General features: G+C 42.1%; 1 protein-coding gene across 1 annotated transcript; it reads left to right on the plus strand.

Moving 5' to 3' along the window:
- Positions 1-271: 271 nt before the first annotated feature.
- On the plus strand, positions 272-19792 carry ak9 (adenylate kinase 9). The gene is made up of 37 exons (XM_068343333.1): positions 272-287; positions 442-530; positions 1629-1692; positions 1769-1821; positions 1932-2028; positions 2143-2255; positions 2398-2547; positions 2750-2872; positions 3144-3218; positions 6491-6592; positions 6786-6925; positions 7030-7356; positions 7616-7626; positions 7795-7913; positions 8264-8411; positions 8667-8760; positions 8842-8927; positions 9477-9533; positions 10131-10325; positions 10590-10726; positions 10885-11088; positions 11169-11390; positions 11508-11626; positions 12156-12375; positions 14641-14709; positions 14794-15009; positions 15258-15476; positions 15606-15822; positions 15934-16135; positions 16286-16432; positions 16530-16753; positions 17065-17261; positions 18335-18504; positions 18633-18731; positions 19044-19146; positions 19256-19370; positions 19572-19792. The coding sequence occupies exons 1-37, from the start codon at positions 272-274 to the stop codon at positions 19790-19792; spliced, it is 5160 nt and encodes a 1719-aa protein (XP_068199434.1).
- The last annotated feature ends 114 nt before the right edge of the window (positions 19793-19906 follow it).

Raw genomic sequence — 19906 nt, forward strand, 5'->3', positions numbered from 1 at the left:
TAAGAAGACTATTTGTGTTTGCAGGTGTTCCGAACCACGAATGCACTCCAGCAGTAGTATTAAATGCTGCATCTACCAACAGTTTCAAATACCGACACCACCCTCGTTTACTTGTTGCTATGGTAACAGTGTTTGGTGACCGCTTCTAAACGCTGAATGGATAGTTCTGCTGCGCTTGACAGAGAGCGATTAAACGTAGTTGCTGATAATTTAATAATGTAAACGGGGTTTTTTTCCTCACAAACGACGTTTTTGATTAAAGGCTGCAACAATGTCTCAAAGTCATGGTGAGAACTTTATACTTCATTTGAAATATGATAGTTATTATCTGTAAGAAATAAACCCATTATGTCACTTTGGACAATTCACGTTAAATGAAATTATGCTGTAACTTTTGATTTATGATTTCAAATTTTCTGCGCTTTTAATAATCTCAAACAGATCGTCTGACAGACAGTCTGATAGAAGATGAAGTTGAGAGGCAGAGACTTCTGGCCAAACCCACCTGCTTCATCATAGTTGGAAAACCGGTAATAATTGCTTTGAAACTCACACAGAAACAGTTTCCGATAGATAGAGCACTTTTTAGAAAACGAATATAAGAACACGTCTGTAATGAAATCTCCCATCATTCATTGCACTTCCTCATTCGCCTCTTACTCACCAGAAGGCACTATAATTACAATAATAATAATAATTACATGTCCAACTGCTTTTAAGCTAATTATATTTGTATTTTCTCTTATTTAAACCTTTACATCATTTTAGGCTTTTGTGTGTGTGTGTGTGTGTGTGTGTGTGTGTGTGTGTGTGTGTGTGTGTGTGTGTGTGTGTGTGTGTGTATGTGTGTGTGTGTGTGTGTGTGTGTGTGTGTGTGTGTGTGTGTGTGTGTGTGTGTGTGTGTGTGTGTGTGTGTGTGGTGTACTGTGTTAACTAACTAGTCAGTTGAGATGATTTACGTTGGGCCCTGACCCAGGTGACAAAACAATAGGCATCTCCAAGATCTCTGTGTATTGTCACACTGTTCCTGTAGAAAATAACTATTAATTTTGTCTCGAAATGTCTAAAAACTATTTATACATGTACCTGTTGAAACGAAAAAGTGATGAGTCACATTTCTAGTTATGGAACGATGCCTCAGAATGATGTCTTTGTAAAGCAGGTGAAAGATTTGTCCCAGAGCCCCTGCTGGTACAGGGCTGTTTTTGCATCTGGTTTTGGAGATCTGATGCAATAATACAGTCCATTACTGTGATGGAGTAAGTAGGCTATTTTCAACAGGCACATCAGAACACACAAGATAAGCAAAAAGTGATGGTTTGAGAGGCATTCTCTGCATTGATGTTTGGGCCTATTCAGTCACCAGACCGTAACCCAGGGGTGGGTTTTGACTGGTGGGCCACACAAAGTTCTGAAGCTGACAAGCGGGTCAGCTGAGGAGCAGATGGATGTTGTGTTTATTTGGACTAATGCAAACGACATGTAAGAATCTTGTATGTCAAAGGCTTTGACGTGTAACAGGCACCACTGCATACAAATGCAAGGCTTACTGTAAAAATGAATGCCTACTTTATAACGCCTACTCAGGCATGAACCCATGACACTTATTTTTTCTTTATTTGTGGCAGGGTGTGGGAAAATCCACTTTGGCCAAAACAATTGCAGAGTCCTGGAAATGTATCTTAATTGATGGTTAGTACAAATGCTGTATTTTTTGATTGTTGCTCTAACACAATTCAGATATTTCTCACAAGTGTTTATGTTTTAGATACAGATCTGCTCAACACACACATTCAAAATAAAACAAAAGAAGGGATGGAAGTGAGTATGACCTTCTTTAGTCATGTCTTCTTTATTGTATATCAATTTGTATACACACACACACACACACACACACACAGGTTATGATTTGGGGTTTTTGACCATTGCAGCTCTTGGATGTATTATCTGGAGGGGGAAGTGTACCTGAAAATATGGTTCTCCAACTGATTCTTGCCAGGCTGAAAGCAACAGACGTGGAGCATTATGGTAAATCACATTGCTAAGCTTTGCTTAAACTGCTTCATTTGACTTGACATATTTACACAGTGCAACTACAGCCTGCCATTCACTGCATAAAAAAATGTATGTGTGTTAATACAGGCTATGTACTGAGCTGTTTGCCGTTCATGTCAGAGGAATGTCTGAAGATTGATGAGCAGATTGACTTGATTAAAAACCTCAAACTCACACCTGATTTCATCATCAACATCAAGGTTTACACACATCCTCTATTTATTGTTTATTGCACAAAGCAGCAGATAATACTTTTTTTTTTAAAGAATATTAATATACAGTTCGTATTCTGTCATCTGAGATTGGTCACATACACATCTCAACACTCCCATCCTCCACCAGTGTTCAGACAACGATCTTATCCAAAGGCTGTCAGGATTGAAGCAGCACCCAGGAACCGGACAGCTGTACAGCAGGGATCAGTGGCAGCATGAAGAGGTGTTTAGGCAAAGGGAGAATAAGGATGAAGAAGTGATAGATGAGGAAGAGCAGGTATGCACTTGAAAATACAGTTGTGTGTAACCTCCCTTGTATTTGGGAAATCAGTAGAATATTCATATTTTTTTCCTGTGCTCCACCATTACAGTAAGTTTGATTTTTCCCAGTCACATCCTTAAACTTGTACATTGAATATTTAACTGTCAAACTAAGATTTTGTATTAAATCAATCATGTTTTTCTTTAATCTCTCACAGCCTGATGAAGAAAAACTCCAAAAAGACACCACTGATCAGATGGTGTGGGCACCAGAGAATTTAGAGTGTAATGCTCTTCTCAAAATCAACATGTACAAAGACATCATGCTGAGACCACTGGAGGTGAGGCTCCAATCATTCTGAATATTTCCTGGTTTCCAGTGATGGTTGCTCTCACATCAGGTTAGCATCATGTGTTTTTCAAATTTCAACATGTTTTCTGAAAAACGTTGTCGGTGTTTCTGAGATATTACAGGTAGTATTCTTTCCAATGCAAAGATGCATGCATATATTAGTGACACTTTTTGTATAACTAAATATCTAGAAATAAAATATGTAATTTGAGTAATAGTAAATTGTTTTAAGCACCATATATTATTTCATGTGTTTGCAGGACTACATGATGGAACACAATCCACTCTACCTTTTGGAGCTGGATGGAAATAAAACACCTGAAGAGTTGCACACAGTAAATAAGCTAGGAATCTTCTTCTCTTCCTTTCGGGTTTTCCCTTCAGGGGTCACCACAGCGAATCAATTGCCTCCATCTAGCCCTGACCTTTGCATCCTCTTCTCTCACACCAACTACTTTCATGTCTTCCCTCATTACATCCATAAACCTCCTCTTTGGGCTTCCTCTAGGCCTCCTGCCTGGCAGTTCAAAACTCAGCATCCTTCTACCAATATATTCACTATCTCTCCTCTGTACATGTCCAAACCATCTCAGTCTGGCCTCTCTGACTTTATCTACAAAACCTCTAACATGTGCTGTCCCTCTAATGTACTCATTCCTGATCGTATCCATCCTTGTCACTCCCAAAGAGAACCTCAGCATCTTCTTCTCTGCTACCTCCAGCTCTGTCTCCTGTCTTTTCCTCAGTAACACTGTCTCTAGACCAAACAACATTGCTCGTCTCACCACAGTTTTGTACACCTTTCCTTTCATTTTAGCTGAAACTCTTCTATCACACATCACACCTGACACTTTCCTCCACCCGTTCCATCCAGCCTGGACACGCTTCTTCACCTCTTTTCCAGACTCTCCATTGCTCTGGACTGTTGAGCCTAAGTACTTAAAATCCTCGACCTTCTTGATCTCTTCTCCCTGTAACCTCACTCTTCCACTTGGGTTCCTCTCATTCACACACATGTACTCTGTCTTACTGCGGCTAACCTTCATTCCTCTCCTTTCCAGGACAAACCTCTGCCTTTCTAGCTTCTCCTCCACCTGTTCCCTGCTCTCACTACAGATCAAAATGTCATCTGCAAACATCATAGTACATAGAGATTCCTGTCTAACCTCATCTGCCAGCCTGTCCATCACCATAGCGAACAAGAAGGGGCTCAGAGCTGATCCCTGATGCAGTCCCACCTCCACCTTGAACTCCTCTGTCACACCTACAGCACACCTCACCACTGTCTAACAGTCCTCATTCATGTCCTGCACCGCTCTAACATACTTCTCTGCCACTCCAGACTTCTTCATACAATACCACAGTTCCTTTCTGGGCACCCTGTCATAAGCTTTCTCCAGATCTACAAAAACACAATGCAGCTCCCTCTGGCCTTCTCTGTACTTCTCTATCAACATCCTCAAAGCAAATACTGCATCTGTAGTACTCTTTTTTGGCATGAAACCACACTGCTGCTCACAAATGTTCACTTCTGCCCTTAGTCTAGCTTCCACTACTCTTTCCCATAACTTCATTGTATGGCTCATCAGCTTTATTCCTCTGTAGTTGCCACAACTCTGCACGTCTCCCTTGTTCTTAAAAATGGGTACCAGCACACTTCTCCTCCATTCCTCAGGCATCTTCTCACTATCTAAGATCCTGTTGAACAACCCAGTCAGAAACTCTACTGCCACCTCTCCTAGACACTTCCAAACCTCTACAGGTATATCATCAGGACCAACTGCCTTTCCACTCTTCATCCTCTTCAATGCCCTCCTCACTTCATCCTGACTAATCTTTGCTACATCCTGGTCCACAACAGTCACCTCTTCTAGTCTTTGTTCTCTCTCATTTTCCACGTTCATCAACCCTTCTAAGTATTCTTTCCATCTCCCCATCACACTACTGGCACCTGTCAATAGACTTCCGTCCCTATCCTTAATCACCCTAACCTGCTGCACATCCTTCCCATCTCTGTCTCTCTGTCTTGCCAACCGGTATAGATCAGTCTCTCCCTCCTTACTGTCCACACCTAGCATACAAGTCATCATAAGCTACTTGTTTGGCCTTTGCTACCTCTACCTTCACCTTACGTTGCATCTCCCTGTTCTCCTGTCTACTCTCCTCCGTCCTCTCAGTGTCCCACTTCCTCTTAGCTAACCTCTTTCTCTGTATACACTCCTGTACGTCCTCATTCCACCACCAAGTCTCCTTGTCTACTTTCCTTCCAGATGACACACCAAGTACTCTCCTACCTGTCTCCCTGATCACATTAGCTGTAGTTTTCCAGTCATCTGGAAGCACCTCCTGACCACCCAGAGCCTGTCTTAACTCCTTCCTAAAAGTCATGCAACACTCTTCCTTTTTTAGCTTCCACCATTTCGTCCTCTGCTCTGCCTTTGCCCTCTTCATCTTCCTCACGACCAGAATCATCCTACACACCTGCTCCTGTGCTCCTACCACCACTCTTATAGGTCACCCTATGTTCCTGCCTCTTCTGGAAGAAAGTATTCACTATAACCATTTCCATCCTTTTTGCAAAGTCAACTACCATCTGTCCTTCTGCGTTCCTCTTCTGGATACCAAACCTGCCCATTACTTCCTCATCACCTCTGTTACCTGCACCAACATGTCCATTGAAGTCTGACAACTCTCTCACTTCTAAGCATGCTCTGCATCACTTCATCAAAGTCCAACCAGAATTTCTCCTCCAGCTCACATCCTACCTGTGGAGCATACCCACTAACAACGTTGAACATCACACCTTCTATTTCTAGCTTCAGACTCATCACTCTATCCGACACTCTTTTTACCTCCAGGACATTCCTAACAAACTCCTCCTTCAAGATAACTCCTACTCCATTTATCTTCCTATCTACACCATGATAGAACAACTTGAACCCTGCTCCTAAACTTCTAGCCTTGCTACCTTTACACCTGGTTTCCTGGACACACAGTATGTCTACCTTCCTCCTCTGCAACATGTCAACCAACTCTCTACCTTTTCCTGTCGTAGTTCCAACATTCAACGTCCCTACTCTTAGTCCTATACCCTTGGCGCTCCTCTTCTCTTTCTTCGTGCGAACGCACTTTCCTCCTCTCCTTCTTTGACCAACAGTAATCCAATTTCCACCGGTGCCCTGTAGGTCAACAGCGCCGATGGCGGTCGTTGTTAACCCGGGCCTCAACCTATCCGGTGTGGAGGTCATAGGTTTGATTCGCATTTTTGATTTGGCAAAGGTTTTACGCCGGATGCCCTTCCTGACACAACCCTCTGTATTTATCCGGGCTTGGGACCTGCACAATAAGACACTGGCTTGTGTCCTCTTGCAGTTACATTAGTAAATAAGTTAGGAATAAATGACATAAATGCTACAGTGCAAACTTTGAACTACTTGATGTTATGTTATTAAATGTTTTGTTTTGCTTTTTGTTACCGTACAAAACAAAAGTGTTTTAATCAGTATCCAACATTACCCTGGTGTTAACTTAGCTTTAAAATAGCTTTATTTTTTATGCTAAATTAAATACTTGTAGAAATTTATCTAACTTATGGTTGTGTCTCTAGTTTGTTTTGTCCCATCTTGGATCCTTGGCTATAAACCGTGTCTCAGTTCCAGTCCTCCTCCACCAGACTGATGATGAAGAGTTACCAGTGGACATTGAACCGGTCTGTCCTTTATGACTATATATTCATATTTAATTTAAAAATATTAATCGGTCACATTTTCTGGAGAATACCGCATCAAACAACATTTACATGCACCGTAAACACACAGGTGAAGCGAGTGCATCCATGACTAAGTTAATAAATAAAGTAAAACAATGAGTTAATTTAAAATTCCCCTTTTTTTTCCCCCAAGGACGAGCTACTGAGAGTTATGTCCTCTTCCAGAACAGTGGCCCCTGGCTTCAGATGGAGAAGAAGTCGCTGGGGCCAAACTTGCCCTGTTGCTCTGAAGGAGGGCAAGGTCATTCCTGGCAAACCTGAGTTATGCGTAGGGTGAGTGGTCTTTTTTTGCTTCTGCCAAAAAAGACATCAATCCAATATCTTTCAATGACACTCGAGGACAATGCCAACCACTACTCATTTTTACTCTTTTGCAGCTTCCAGGACAAACTGTACATCTTGTCATCTCAGGAAGCCCTCCAGAAGTTCACCACAAACCCCCGACGGTATTTACTTCCTCCAATGCCCAGGCCTCCTTGCAGAGTTGCTATCATCGGACCTCCAAGGGTAGGGAAGAGTACTGTATGCCGTCTCCTAGCTAAACACTATGCTGCATTGGTGCTTGATGTGGAGGCGCTGGTGCAGCAAGTCCTCGAAAAAGCTGAGCAGGAGAGGCTCGATGAAATCAAAAGGGAGACAACACAGATCGCTGTGGAGAATATCAGGATGAAAATAGAGCAGGAAGGCAGACAGGATTCAGGCAAGTTCAGCTTTCATTTGATGATGATGATGATGATGATGATGATGATGATGATGATGATGATGATGAAAAATTACAATCGACTGTACGGTATTTTTCTATCATAAACAGAAATTAGTTTATGTTTCGACCGATGACTTTAACACAATGTATTCTTGAACATGTGACTTCTTGTCATGCGCAGAATTAATGTTCTGTTTCTTCATTTCATCAGATGAAACAAATTCTGTAGAAGGTAAGGTATAAAATTATTTTCTATCTAGTTCAAGTACAAGTACACAGACCTGAATTACTGAGCACTTATTTGAAGCTTACTTATAATTTAAGGTACTCATCACAAATGGTATTCCGATCCTTCTGTGCTATGTCCCATAACTTTGAACCAGAGTATCAGCAATTGTGTGTTGTTTTGAGGCGTATATACTGGATTTGTTCCTCCTAGTGACGGAGGAGCATCCAGAGGTACAAGCCATCGTCCTTGCTGCTCTGGAAGAAGCCAAACGTGTGAGCACAGATCCTGTTGGCTTGTATGCTCAGGCACTGGAGTCACATATTAAAGAGGTTTGTCTAAAATATAAAACATAGCTGCTTTTACACAAGATTTTGACCCCTAAAAAATGTAGTCATGTTCTTTAAGGGCATCAGTACTCTTACCAAACATTTTTTCTATAATCCTTTATGTCTGTTGTTAGGAGAGAGACTGCTAAAATCTGTTATGAATTTATGGCTTTTCTCCAAGACCCCATTAACTTAAACAAATGTTCATATTTGACATCTACTTTAAGTAGGTTGTCAATAGTAGGGCAAATTATAGATTAGCTAAGGTTGAATCAGTATTTTGCTTGAGGTGGAACCTATTGTAGATGTGTGGTACGCTATACTGTGGTGATGCAGTAATTTTCTTTTCACAGATTGAAGAAGTTGACGCAGATGCAGGTATCAGGTCCGGCTGGGTGCTTGATAACTTTCCCAAGAATATCTCCCAAATGGATATTTTACAGCAATCAGGACTTCTGCCAGACATCATCTTCTGTCTCGGAGACACCAATGGAAGTCACGGTACAACATATAACACACAATCTGCTTGATGTGTGTGTGTGTGTGTGTGTGTGTGTGTGTGTGTGTGTGTGTGTGTGTGTGTGTGTGTGTGTGTTGTGCGTGCGTGCGTGCGTGCGTGTGTGTGTATGAGAGAGAGAGAGAGAGAGAGAGAGAGAGAGAGAGAGAGAGAGAGAGAGAGAGAGAGAGAGAGAGAGAGAGAGAGAGACTCTATATTAGTCCATGGGTGTTAATGTATCATTTTAATGTGTTGCACAGTTTTGAAGAGACTGTATGAGATGAACAAGCAGAGTGTGGATGATGCCATAAGCAAGAGGATGCAGGATGAACAATCTAAAGAGAAACAGGCCCTGTGAGTGAAGGTTTAATGACCAGGTATATTTTTTGTGAGTCTCTATATCTGGAACTGAGTGTATAAGCAGCTTTTTCTCAGTTTCAGAATCCAGAAAGAGTCAGAGATGGAGGTCGAACTTGCAGGAAATCAAACAAGTCTGGGGACGGTTGTTGAGGAGACAGAAGGTATTGTATTATTATTGTCTGTAATGTAAAGCTAAAGCCACCACGGCATTTTTAAAATTTCTAATTTTATGTACTCGAGTAATCCCCGAAGGGAAATTAGTGGCACCCTCTAGTTAGTCCAAATCAAATCACATGCATGGTAGTTAGTTTTTAGAGGCCCTGAACACACACACACACACACACACACACACACACACACACACACACACACACACACACACACACACACACACACACACACACACACACACACACACACACACACACACACACACACACACACACACACAAGGGGGCCTGTTCTCATGCAGAGGAGGTAGAGTGGTGGGCAGCACCTGCTTGGTGCGCCCCAAATGAGCAACTTGTAAAGGGGACGACGCCTTGCTCAAGGGCGCCTTGGCAGTGCTCCAGACCTCCCACTGTCAGCTCACCTCCTGGTGTTTTGGGCAGGAGCAGGAATCGAGCCGCGCGCTCTACCACTGAGCCACTGCCGCCCATTCAGATACCTTTCAGACCAGCATTGTTTAAAAGCATTTAACTCTTTTGTAGAACGTCATGTGCAAACTAACACCACCAGTCCTCTAGGACCTGACAGGAAAACAGAAGGTGAGATATTTTCATTACGTGCTGCTCTTTCACAAATTTAAAAAAAAAATACACATTTTTGTGATTCAGTGACAAGAGGAAATATATATTTGTCATCAATATCCAAATGCAATGAATCTTTACATTATTTTCTCCCCCTAGAGAGGACCTAGAATAATGTTTTTATTACTATACAGTAATGCTTTTTGTTTTGTTTTTATAGTTGCACCTTGAATTTTGCCTCAATCTGTGAGAAGGATTTTTATTCAGAACTCAAAAACCAGACAAGATGGTATTTTAAACTTGATATGAACACCTGACATGTAACATTTAAATCTCTTCAGATACTTTGGGCATTTTAAGCATTTTATCTTTTTATTTTATTCGAAAATTTGAAATAATCAAGTAAAAATGATGAACAGGAGTAAATCAAAAAACTTTTTAAACTGTCTTTCTTCAATAAAGTCCCCTGTGGGGTATCCTATGTATTCCATGATTGTTTTCCCTCCGTTTTATATCAGTAGTCTCAGTTAAATAGAAAACTGTGACTTCATATTGGATAGGAATTAAAGCAATGACAATTCTGACAGCCTCCTATACCTTTCTGTGTTGCTCAAGCAGTGGTTCTACCTGATTGTTGGGAATCCGGCTATCCAGATGGACCAGAGATGACTGACTACAAACTACAACTACAACATTTTGTGGCTGGATGGGAGCAGATGCAGTCAAGTTCACCTGCCACCTTCTCCTTACTGGAGATTGGAGAGAAAAGTCCTGAGTACCTGATTCAAGAGATGATCCAGCAGATAGAAAGTGAGCCTAACCCTCAGTAGAGTTTGGAGTTTGTGTAACACCTTAAACTCTAAACTGATCCAAATGGATACTGTGTAATGTAGGGACACTAACATTTGTATTTGTTAGTATGTTCTCTGCCTTGCTTTTTTTAACAATTCGGAAATAGACAGTTACAAGTTAGATTTTAGTGAAGTGTTTGCTAATTTATGATAACTCCATTAATATTAAATTCTGCCATATTTGGTAAAGTAAATTCCAAATTCATTTTGTGGGTGATCTAAGAACCCTTCCAGTATGTGTCTTGGGAGCTGTCAGTGGCGGACATGGAGGTGGAGGCTGAGGATAGGGAGGCCTTGTCTGAGATGGAGAGAACTGAGGATGGCAGCAGCGACAATGACACATCAGAGGAGGACGATGAAGTCAGTCATTTTTTAACTTTAATGCTCTAGTCAGTCACATTTTGTCCTTTTAGATTACAGGTTCTTCTGTAATCTTGTTTTATTGAACAGACAGAAGGCACATGCTTGTTTTAAACCCCAAAAAATTATTAACATTTTTTCCCCCTGCATTAAAACAGGGGGACACCGCAACCAAGAGATTATTGGGCGATACCCTTCATTTCTGCCCAGTGGCTTTAAAAAACCACAACATCCTGTGGCCTTGTACAGACAAAATTGTGGCCAAGTACCGCGAGAAGACGTACTACTTCTCTACCCCAGAAGCATTGGAGGTTTTCCTTCAAAACCCTGTACACTTTGTAGCAAAAACGGCTCCTCTTAAGGTATAAACTGACATCAGAAGAAAAGAGAAAGATAAAGGAAACCAAATCCTGAATAATTTTTTTGCCTGTCTATTTATCAGCCTCCTCCTGTGCGGATCTTTTTACTTGGCACCCGTGGGTCAGGCAAGACCGCTCATGGTGAGTGGCTTGCCCAGCAGCTCGGCATCTTCTTTATTCAGTTCAGGGAACAACTTCAAACACTCATCATCGCCAAAACAAAAAAGAAGGTACCGTATGCTGATGAAGTCGAGTCTGATGAGGCAGCAAGAGGAGAAGAGAAAACAGAGATGGGAGACATCTCTGCCTACAGTGATGACATGGAGGTGAGATTCAACAAACTTTCTCTGTCTAACAGTATTTACATTATTTGGTGTCTCACATCTAGTGAATTATTTTCTCTGTTTTTGTCTGGACAGCAGGAAGCGGCATTCACTGAGGAGGAAAAGGCCATCAAATCCTACTTATCAAATGGAGATGCACTGAGTCCACAGATACTGGATATGGTTCTCAGACCGTACTGGAAAGAAGAGCCGTACATGTAAGTACACACACTCACTAACAAATCAGTCCTGACCCTCCTCATGCCTTCTGAAAGGAAGTGAATCCAGATACTCTAGATCATGTTAAGGTATACTTGATCTGTGTTAGAGGATAGAAATACAGTAAGAAGGAGAAGAAGCTGAAGAAAAATGCTTGTTTGTTTGTTTGCGAAGCGAAGCGAAGTGAGTAAGCATCAAATGTCAAGGTTTTATTCTACAATAAAATAGCTGTCTGCTTGTTAATGTGGTTTCATATTCACTGTACAGACACAAGAGAGGTATCAATCGTCTCATTTATAATCTCTGATGAAAAGTGAAAATTTCCCTTTGTCATAAATACAGAAATCTCTTCACATCTAATGCTTACTTTCTATTTCTCTCACATGCTAAAAACCAAGTTGATGTACTACACCAGCCACGACAGATATTAGCGTCCAAACAGTTTTACTTGCATTCATGTTTGTTTTTTTTAAATCTTTGCTAACATCTGACAAAATAAGTATTTGCTGTCTTTGCTCCTCCCTGTAGGTCTACAGGGTTTATTTTAGAGGGCTTCCCTCACAATCCTGAAGAGGTGCAGTACATGTTGCAGCGGCAGCTTTTGCCTGATGTTGTGGTAACTATAGCGGTGGATGCCTCAGATGTTCAGAAGCGTCTCTTACCAACGTACCTTGAGAACTGGCATGAGCGACGTAACCGGCGTGAACAGCAGCAAGCCCTCCTTCGTGATCTGCATAAGAAAAACTGGGTAAGAGATTGGTAACTTACAAGACAATAACTTTAATTAACAGGGACATGGTCTGAATGAACATCGAACCACACAAACGGAAACACAACTACGAATTCAAGATGCATCTGCGGAAAAGTGTGCAAGAACACGCACAGCCTAAAAATACATCTGGCCAGGATTAAATGCAGGGAGCAGGAGAATATACTGCAATGCACAGGATCTGATTCTGGTGAGACGCAGGAGGAGCCCGGCCAGGAGTCACCCCACAGAGCCCAGTCCCTCCAAGCAGTAGAGCCTCCCAATTCCTGCAAAATAGTCGAACAACAGAGGCGGATCAAATGGCCTCCAGCGAAGAGCCAGTCAGTGTGGTCACAGTTTGATACTGAAGTGCGTAAGATCCTGGAAACACCAAGTGAGGGTGAAGTAGACCAGCGGCTCGAGACCATGACTGTAATCATTGTCAGTTATGCAGTTGAGAGGTTAGGCCACATCGAGAAGAGTAACATCAAGCCCAGCAACCGCAGAGCCACCCAGATCCACAAGCTGCGGCAGGGACTCCGAAGACTCAAACAACAGCAGAAGGTAGCTAGCAAGTACGAAAAGCAACCGCTTGTCGAGCTTCGCAACATCTTGAGGAAGAAGCTCATGACGCTGCGTAGAGCAGAGTGGCACCGTAGGCGAAGGAAGGAAAGAGCAAGAAAGCGTACAGATTTCATCTCCAATCCTTTCACCTTCTCCAAGAAGCTCCTCGGGGATAAGCGCAGTGGCAGCCTAGTCTGCTCAGCTGAGAAGATAAACGCCTTTCTGCACAACACCTTGAGCGACCCAGAGAGAGAACTGGAGCTACAGCCACAGAGGGCCCTCATAAGACCACAACTACCATCAGTGGCTTTTGCTCTGAGGGAGCTCACCTTGTCAGAGGTTCAGGAAGTGGTGAAAGGAGCCAGAACAGCTTCAGCCCCAGGCCCTAGTGGAGTCCCATACACTGTTTACAAGCGCTGCCCGCAACCCCTTCGTTACCTGTAGAAGATCTTGAGGGTGATCTGGCGCAGGGGGAAAGTTGCCAACCAATGGAGGTGCGCTGAGGGTGTGTGGATCAGTGCCGAACCATCTCGCTGCTAAGCGTCGAAGGCAAGATTTTCTTCAGCATCTTGTCACGGCATCTAACGGTGTTCCTTCTGAAGAACAGCTACTTAGACACCTCTGTTCAGAAGGGTGGAATCCCTGGAGTGCCAGGCTGCTTGGAACATACTGGTGTGGTAACACAACTCCTCAGGGAGGCACGCGAGGGGAAAGGGGACCTCACTGTGCTATGGCAATCCCGCACAAGCTTGTTGAGCTTGTTCTCCACCGGCATCATGTTCCCAGCAAAGTCTCAGACCTTATTCTGGATTACTACAGTAAATTCAGGCTAAGAGTCACTGCTGGATCAGGTACATCAGATTGGCACTGGCTTAAGAATGGCATTAAAACTGGCTGCACCATCTAAGTCATCCTTTTCGCCCTCGCCATGAACATGATAGTCAAGTCAGCTGAGGTAGAGTGCAGGGGCCCCTTGACAACATCAGGAGTATGCCAGCCCCCAATAAGAGCCTTCATGGATGACCTAACTGTCACCACTACATCCGTACCGGGCAGCAGGTGGATTCTCCAAGGCTTAGAGAAGCTCATCACCTGGGCAAGGATGAGTTTTAAGCCAGCAAAATCAAGGTCTCTAGTGCTCAAGAGAGGGAAAGTAGTGGACAGGTTCCATTTTTCACTGGCTGGAGCAACCATCCCATCCATCACAGAAAAGCCAGTTAAGAGCCTCGGGAAGTACACTGACTATAGCCTCAAAGACGCTGCCTCCATCCAGAGAACCAGCAAAGAACTTGAGGACTGGCTTAGCCAGACTGACAAGACTGGCCTTCCAGGGAGGTTCAAGGCCTGGATTTACCAGCATTCAATCTTGCCCCGGATCCTGTGGCCTCTACTAGTGTACTCAGTACCGATAACAACAGTCAAGGGCTTGGAGAGAAAGATCAGCTGCTACCTGCGAAGATGGCTTAGTCTACCACGCAGCCTGAGCAGCTCTGCTCTGTATGGCACCAGCAACATCCTGCGGCACTGATGATGTGTCCCAGCGCATCCGCAAGATGTATCTTTCACCAATGAGAGAATTTGAGTTTCACATTAATTATTGTGCCATTATCTGCTGTGAATTCCTATCATCAAGCATTTTTCCTGTTGGCTGCCATAGATTGTGTGAGCATCAAGTTCATTCTAGCTTCCCCTTTGGTTCAGGAAGAGAGCGTTGCTAAAAGAAGAGCTGAACTGATGGCAGAGCTGGTCGCTCAGACAACAAAAACAAAGGTAAGCAAACTCATAATCTCCACCATTTTCCGGTCTCTATCAGTTCCTGACCCACCCTCCCTCCAATCTCCAATTACCCTCCAGGTTATTTGTGATGAGCTTGAAGAAAACAATGAAGAGGACGACGCTGCAGGTAGTATAGAGGATGAGATAGAAGAAGTGCTAAAGGAGGAGTTTCCTTCGGAGGAAGATAACAAAGACTCTGAGAATGAGGAGTCTGAGGAGGTTGCATCTGAGAGGCTTCAGAATGAGATAGAGGAACGTTTTTTGACAGACGAAAGCGGATTGATCCATGTGACGGTAAGAAGGCACAAACCCCAATAAAAAACGTAAAGTAGCCTCATATGCCAGTGTCCTGCTTTTATTTAGAGATGATTGATACTCTTATTTTGATTTTTAACTCTCAGACCTTCAGATTGTGATTCTAAGTGAATAATTTAATTAGCATCATGACATATGTATGGCTCATAATGATTTGACGTTGGAGCCACTATTTATATTCACATATTGCACATTAGCTCATATATATTGCTTTTTTTGATGGTTAGGAGCTTTTGATTGAACAAAACATACCACAAGTGACGCTCAGCGCATCTCGTAAGCTCCAGACAGTCCGACATCAGCTGCTCCAGAAAATCCAGCCCCTGGTGTCCAACAGGGAGTCTCTCTTCCAAAAATGCCAACCAATCTCATACACCCTGGCGCAGCGGCTGTTGCTCTCTTCTTACAAGTTCCACAGTGCCTTTGGCTGTTTGGACCCAGTAAAGGTTGGCCAAATCAGGCTGTTATCTATTTTAGAACTTTGTCAAGCTCTAGAAATATTAGTAGTTCTCTGGTTTGTGCATGTTTATCAGTAGCCCGCCTGAAAAGGTTTGTCCACCCATATCCCTTTACAGCAATACAAAGAGAGTGATTTGGTCCAGCCTCTGCAGTGGCCTCTGAATACTACCTATCCCCTGATCTTTCATCAGTACATCTACTTATTTGCATCTAAGGCGAACCGTAAAACATTCATGCTGAACCCCTTGAAGTACCTCAGACAGCCAAAGCCCCACCCATCCCTTCCCATTAAGATGGCTGTGATTGGACCTCCCAAATCTGGGAAAACCACTGGTAAGATGAAGCGACAAAAGTATCTTCTCAGAAGTAGGACTTTATATGTTCAAATGTTTATCTCTCTCTGATCCTCATTTTTGGACTTAACCCTAACCCCTAACCCTTCAGTGGCACAGATGTTTGCCCACAAATATGGTTTGGCCCGGCTATCCATTGGAGGCGTTATGCGTATGGTTCTGGACACTCAGGAGCACACTAATCTGGCAGTCCAGATGAAAACGTATCTCTCTCAAGGCCTCACTGTACCCGATGAACTGGCCATTCAGTGTCTGGAGGTGGCGCTCATGAGCTCAGTCTGCAAAACTCGGGGGTAAACTACAGGGTGTATTTCCATTACGTCTTGAAATTATTCAATTTTTAATTCAAAAAATATATTCTTATAACTGTCAAGAAGCCTGGCCCACAGGAAAATCCCTGTTTGAAGGCTTTGCTGTAAACTTTTGCTTGTTTGGCCCCTCAGGTATGTATTAGACGGCTATCCCAAAACACTTAAGCAGGCACAGCTGCTGGGATCCTGGAGCATCATCCCTATGATCATTATTGAGTTGGAACTGGACACGGTGGAGGTCCTGAAGAGAGGCCTGGAGGACAAGATGAAGCTCAACAAGTCAGAAAACACACAAGTTTCAGAAATTGTAAATTTAAAAGCTTTTAAAGTATTTAAAACCTACAGAGTTGCAAAATTAAGTTTCTTCTGACTGCAGGCCTCACCTGATGCTTGATAGCTCTGAGATCCTCCATATTCGTAACTCCTGTTACAAGCAGGAGGTTGAGCATGTAAGGCAACACTTTCGACAAGAATATCAGAACTGGATTATGCTTGATGGCTTGAAGAGCAAATGGTGGCTGTGGAACAGAATCATAAAGGAGGTCAGCATCAGCATGAGATACATCCAGAGCTACCTGGAGAGGACATGCAGTGGTAAGAGCTGCATTCTTATCAGCTCAGCAAGGCTGCTTCCATCTTCTGTAAAATATGAAGCCAAATGCTCTATAAACGGAACATTTTCACCAACTTGGCTACAAATCTGGAAAAAAAAACAACAACAACAACAACAACCCTAAAACGAATGCCGTTTTAGGGTTGTTATTGTTTTAAGAACAAAAATACTGAATTTAAATTATTCTTAACACCAAATTTTAATGGAAAAATGCAGAAGGGGTAAATAAGAATAATACATGGTAATCACAATGAAGATAAGCATGATCTTATCCTCCCCACGTGTTTATACCTTACAGGGAAAGCAGCGAGCATCAACAGGCTCTGCGTCACTCCTAAGCAGATGCAGAATCGACTTGGAGAGTTCGGCCACTACTGCCCTGTCTGCCTGGCTCTACGGTGTCACCTGGTGGACTGCTCTGGAACTGCAGCCTTAACTCACGCTTCTGAGTACAGGCAGCACTACTACAGAATGTGTGGCAACGACCACCTCGAGGTCAGTGAAACACACTTTAGCACCTCGTATAAACATGAGATGTTCCAGACAACTGTTAGATGGTTGACGTCAAGAACGTTGAATAAAATATTTTAAACATTTTTAAGTTTCATCTGGAATGTAATACGTAGTTGATTTAACAAGCAAATAAATGCCAACTGTGTCTTAAGATATGATTTATTTTTTCCGCATTTTGGCTGTTCGGCATTGAGATAGGATCTATCTTTGGTTCTTGGTTCCACAGTCGGTTGGTTGAGTGTTTCATCAAGAAAAACCCTGCAAGCTTTCTACCTCAGCCACCATGTCATGTGTGTTCTGAAGGCTTTGCTTATACATGATTAAAGTACAGCAGGTTTGACAAACATTAATATCAAGGTGTCTTTTTTTTTTCTGATGTGGTGAAGTAGGAGTTCAAAAAATAGGTTATAAATAAGTCAAATTAACTTTTATTAACATAGTACTGTATGTCATTGTATTACAAACAATTCACTAAATAATTCCATGGGTCGGAATTTGCATTTCTTGTTTGTAATGAATCAATCAGTTCATTTGTGCTCCTGTTGCTTGCACATTGCCATGGTGATGTTTTAAGGGCCACCGCCATGCTGGGTGCTATCGTAGCAGAGTGTAAGTTAATCCTGCAGGAGGATGCTTCACAGAATGCTCATATGTTGGAGAATAGATGTGAACACCAAAGTGAACAGGGAGGCAAGATGACGATGATCTCACGTTCACTAACACCCATTTACAGTTAGAAATGATACACAGTATTGATAATGTATATTAAATTGATACATGTATGTATACATATTTCAGAAGAATTTGGCAGAGTTCAACAGATTTTTGGCAGTAAATATATTTTACTATTCTTTTTAATATTCTGAACATGTACATTGTGGGTAACAATATTTATTCAGTGTTCTGACTGACTTGTAGTCCTGTCATAATTAGCTTTTTTTTTAAATGTAATCTCTTCTGGATGTGTGAGTTATTACTTAAAAAGATCTATGGAACCTGGCCTATATGCCAGTTTTTTTCAGAAGCACTTGTTGTGTTTGTTCTCTCAACCATAGCGGTTCCTGAACTCTCCAGATCAGTTTGTGGGTCCCGATTGCCTGAACCTTCTCCCAGAATCACACCTACTGCCAATAAAGCTTACAGAGGGTCAGGTAAAGAACAGGTTCCCACAGCAAGCTGAGATGAAGGGCTTCTGCCCCGTCACCTATCTGGATGGAAAACAAAGGTACCCGACTCACCAAAATAAAGTTCAATCTACCTCTTGAAGATGTTCTCTTCAGGCTCCAGTTCTATGGTTAAATCTGATGCATACATGATTATTTACTAAACAAAATTATATTTGTTTGTCCATAGGTATGAAGCCCTGGTTCGAGGAAAGATGGAGTTTGCTGTGCAATACAGAGAACGGATCTATGTTTTTGAGACAAAACAGAAGCAAGACAAGTTTTTGAGGTACAGCACTGTGTTTTTGTATATTTTATACGCGTTTTTCAGCGAGAGACGTTTCACTTTTTCAAGTTTTACTCAGCTTTACACATCAGTAATAATAATAATAATTATTATTATTATTATTGTTGTTATTGTTATTATTATTATTATTATTATTATTATTATTATTATTATTATTATTATTATTATTATTATTATTATTATTATTATTATTTTAAGTATTTTTGTTATTTTTCCTAAATACAGTGGTGTGTTATTTGGCCATGATAAGTATAAGCCTGTCCATTAAAACTTGTTGGTACATGATCTGTCAAGGACTCCTGAAGGCTACTGGGACCAGAAGCTGCCCAGTAAAGTTCCTCCTCTTTGTGAGCCTGTACCCCTCACCTCCCTTCCATCGCTGGGCTACATGGAACAAGTCAGACACCCTCAAACTCATTTGAAAAATATCAGTGTCTGTAATAATTTTGCCTCTCCCTCACTTTCTATGAACATCTTTGGCCTAATGTGAATCCTTTTTACTTCAGGGTGTGGCAGTAGCAATTATCAAGGCCATGACAGCTGTTGGTTGTCTCAAACCAAAGTATCCTTTCCTAAGTACACAAAGATCAGCACTCCTTTATGTGGCCTTTTATCTGAAAGGTAAGACAGATGTCGGGATATCCTGATGTCCACTACATAGGTCTTTTATTGATAGCAGCCACTCAGGCTACATGTTGTAATCATTTGTAAAGCCCAAGCACAGCACAGTTTTTTTCCTTTATACACTACTGTAAATGTACTTACCTGACCATGTAGTAAAATATTTTTCTGTCAAATTAATTAAATCTCACATTTTTACAGCTTTCAACCACAAGAACGCAAACTACACCAGACAGAAGTACAAGAAGAAGCTGGCATCTTTTGAAGAAAACTGTGCCCTCATTCCCTACCTGAGCTCAGCCATGTCAGAGAACTACAGGCCTCCCAGCGAACGTCCCATCGACTTTGAGTTCAAACTGAATCGGTTTCTCACTTTAAGAGACTTGCCAGACCTTGATTACTCCTCCTCCAATATTGTATAAATAAAAGTGTGACAACAAAGTCATTTGAATGCACTTTGCTTGAAGAGTCAATAAATAAATATTAAATTTTTCCATCACTGTCCAGACTAGAAATCTTTTTTGAACCATACATCT

This window comes from Antennarius striatus, chromosome 19, assembly GCF_040054535.1.
Source record: "Antennarius striatus isolate MH-2024 chromosome 19, ASM4005453v1, whole genome shotgun sequence".
Lineage (NCBI taxonomy): Eukaryota > Metazoa > Chordata > Actinopteri > Lophiiformes > Antennariidae > Antennarius > Antennarius striatus.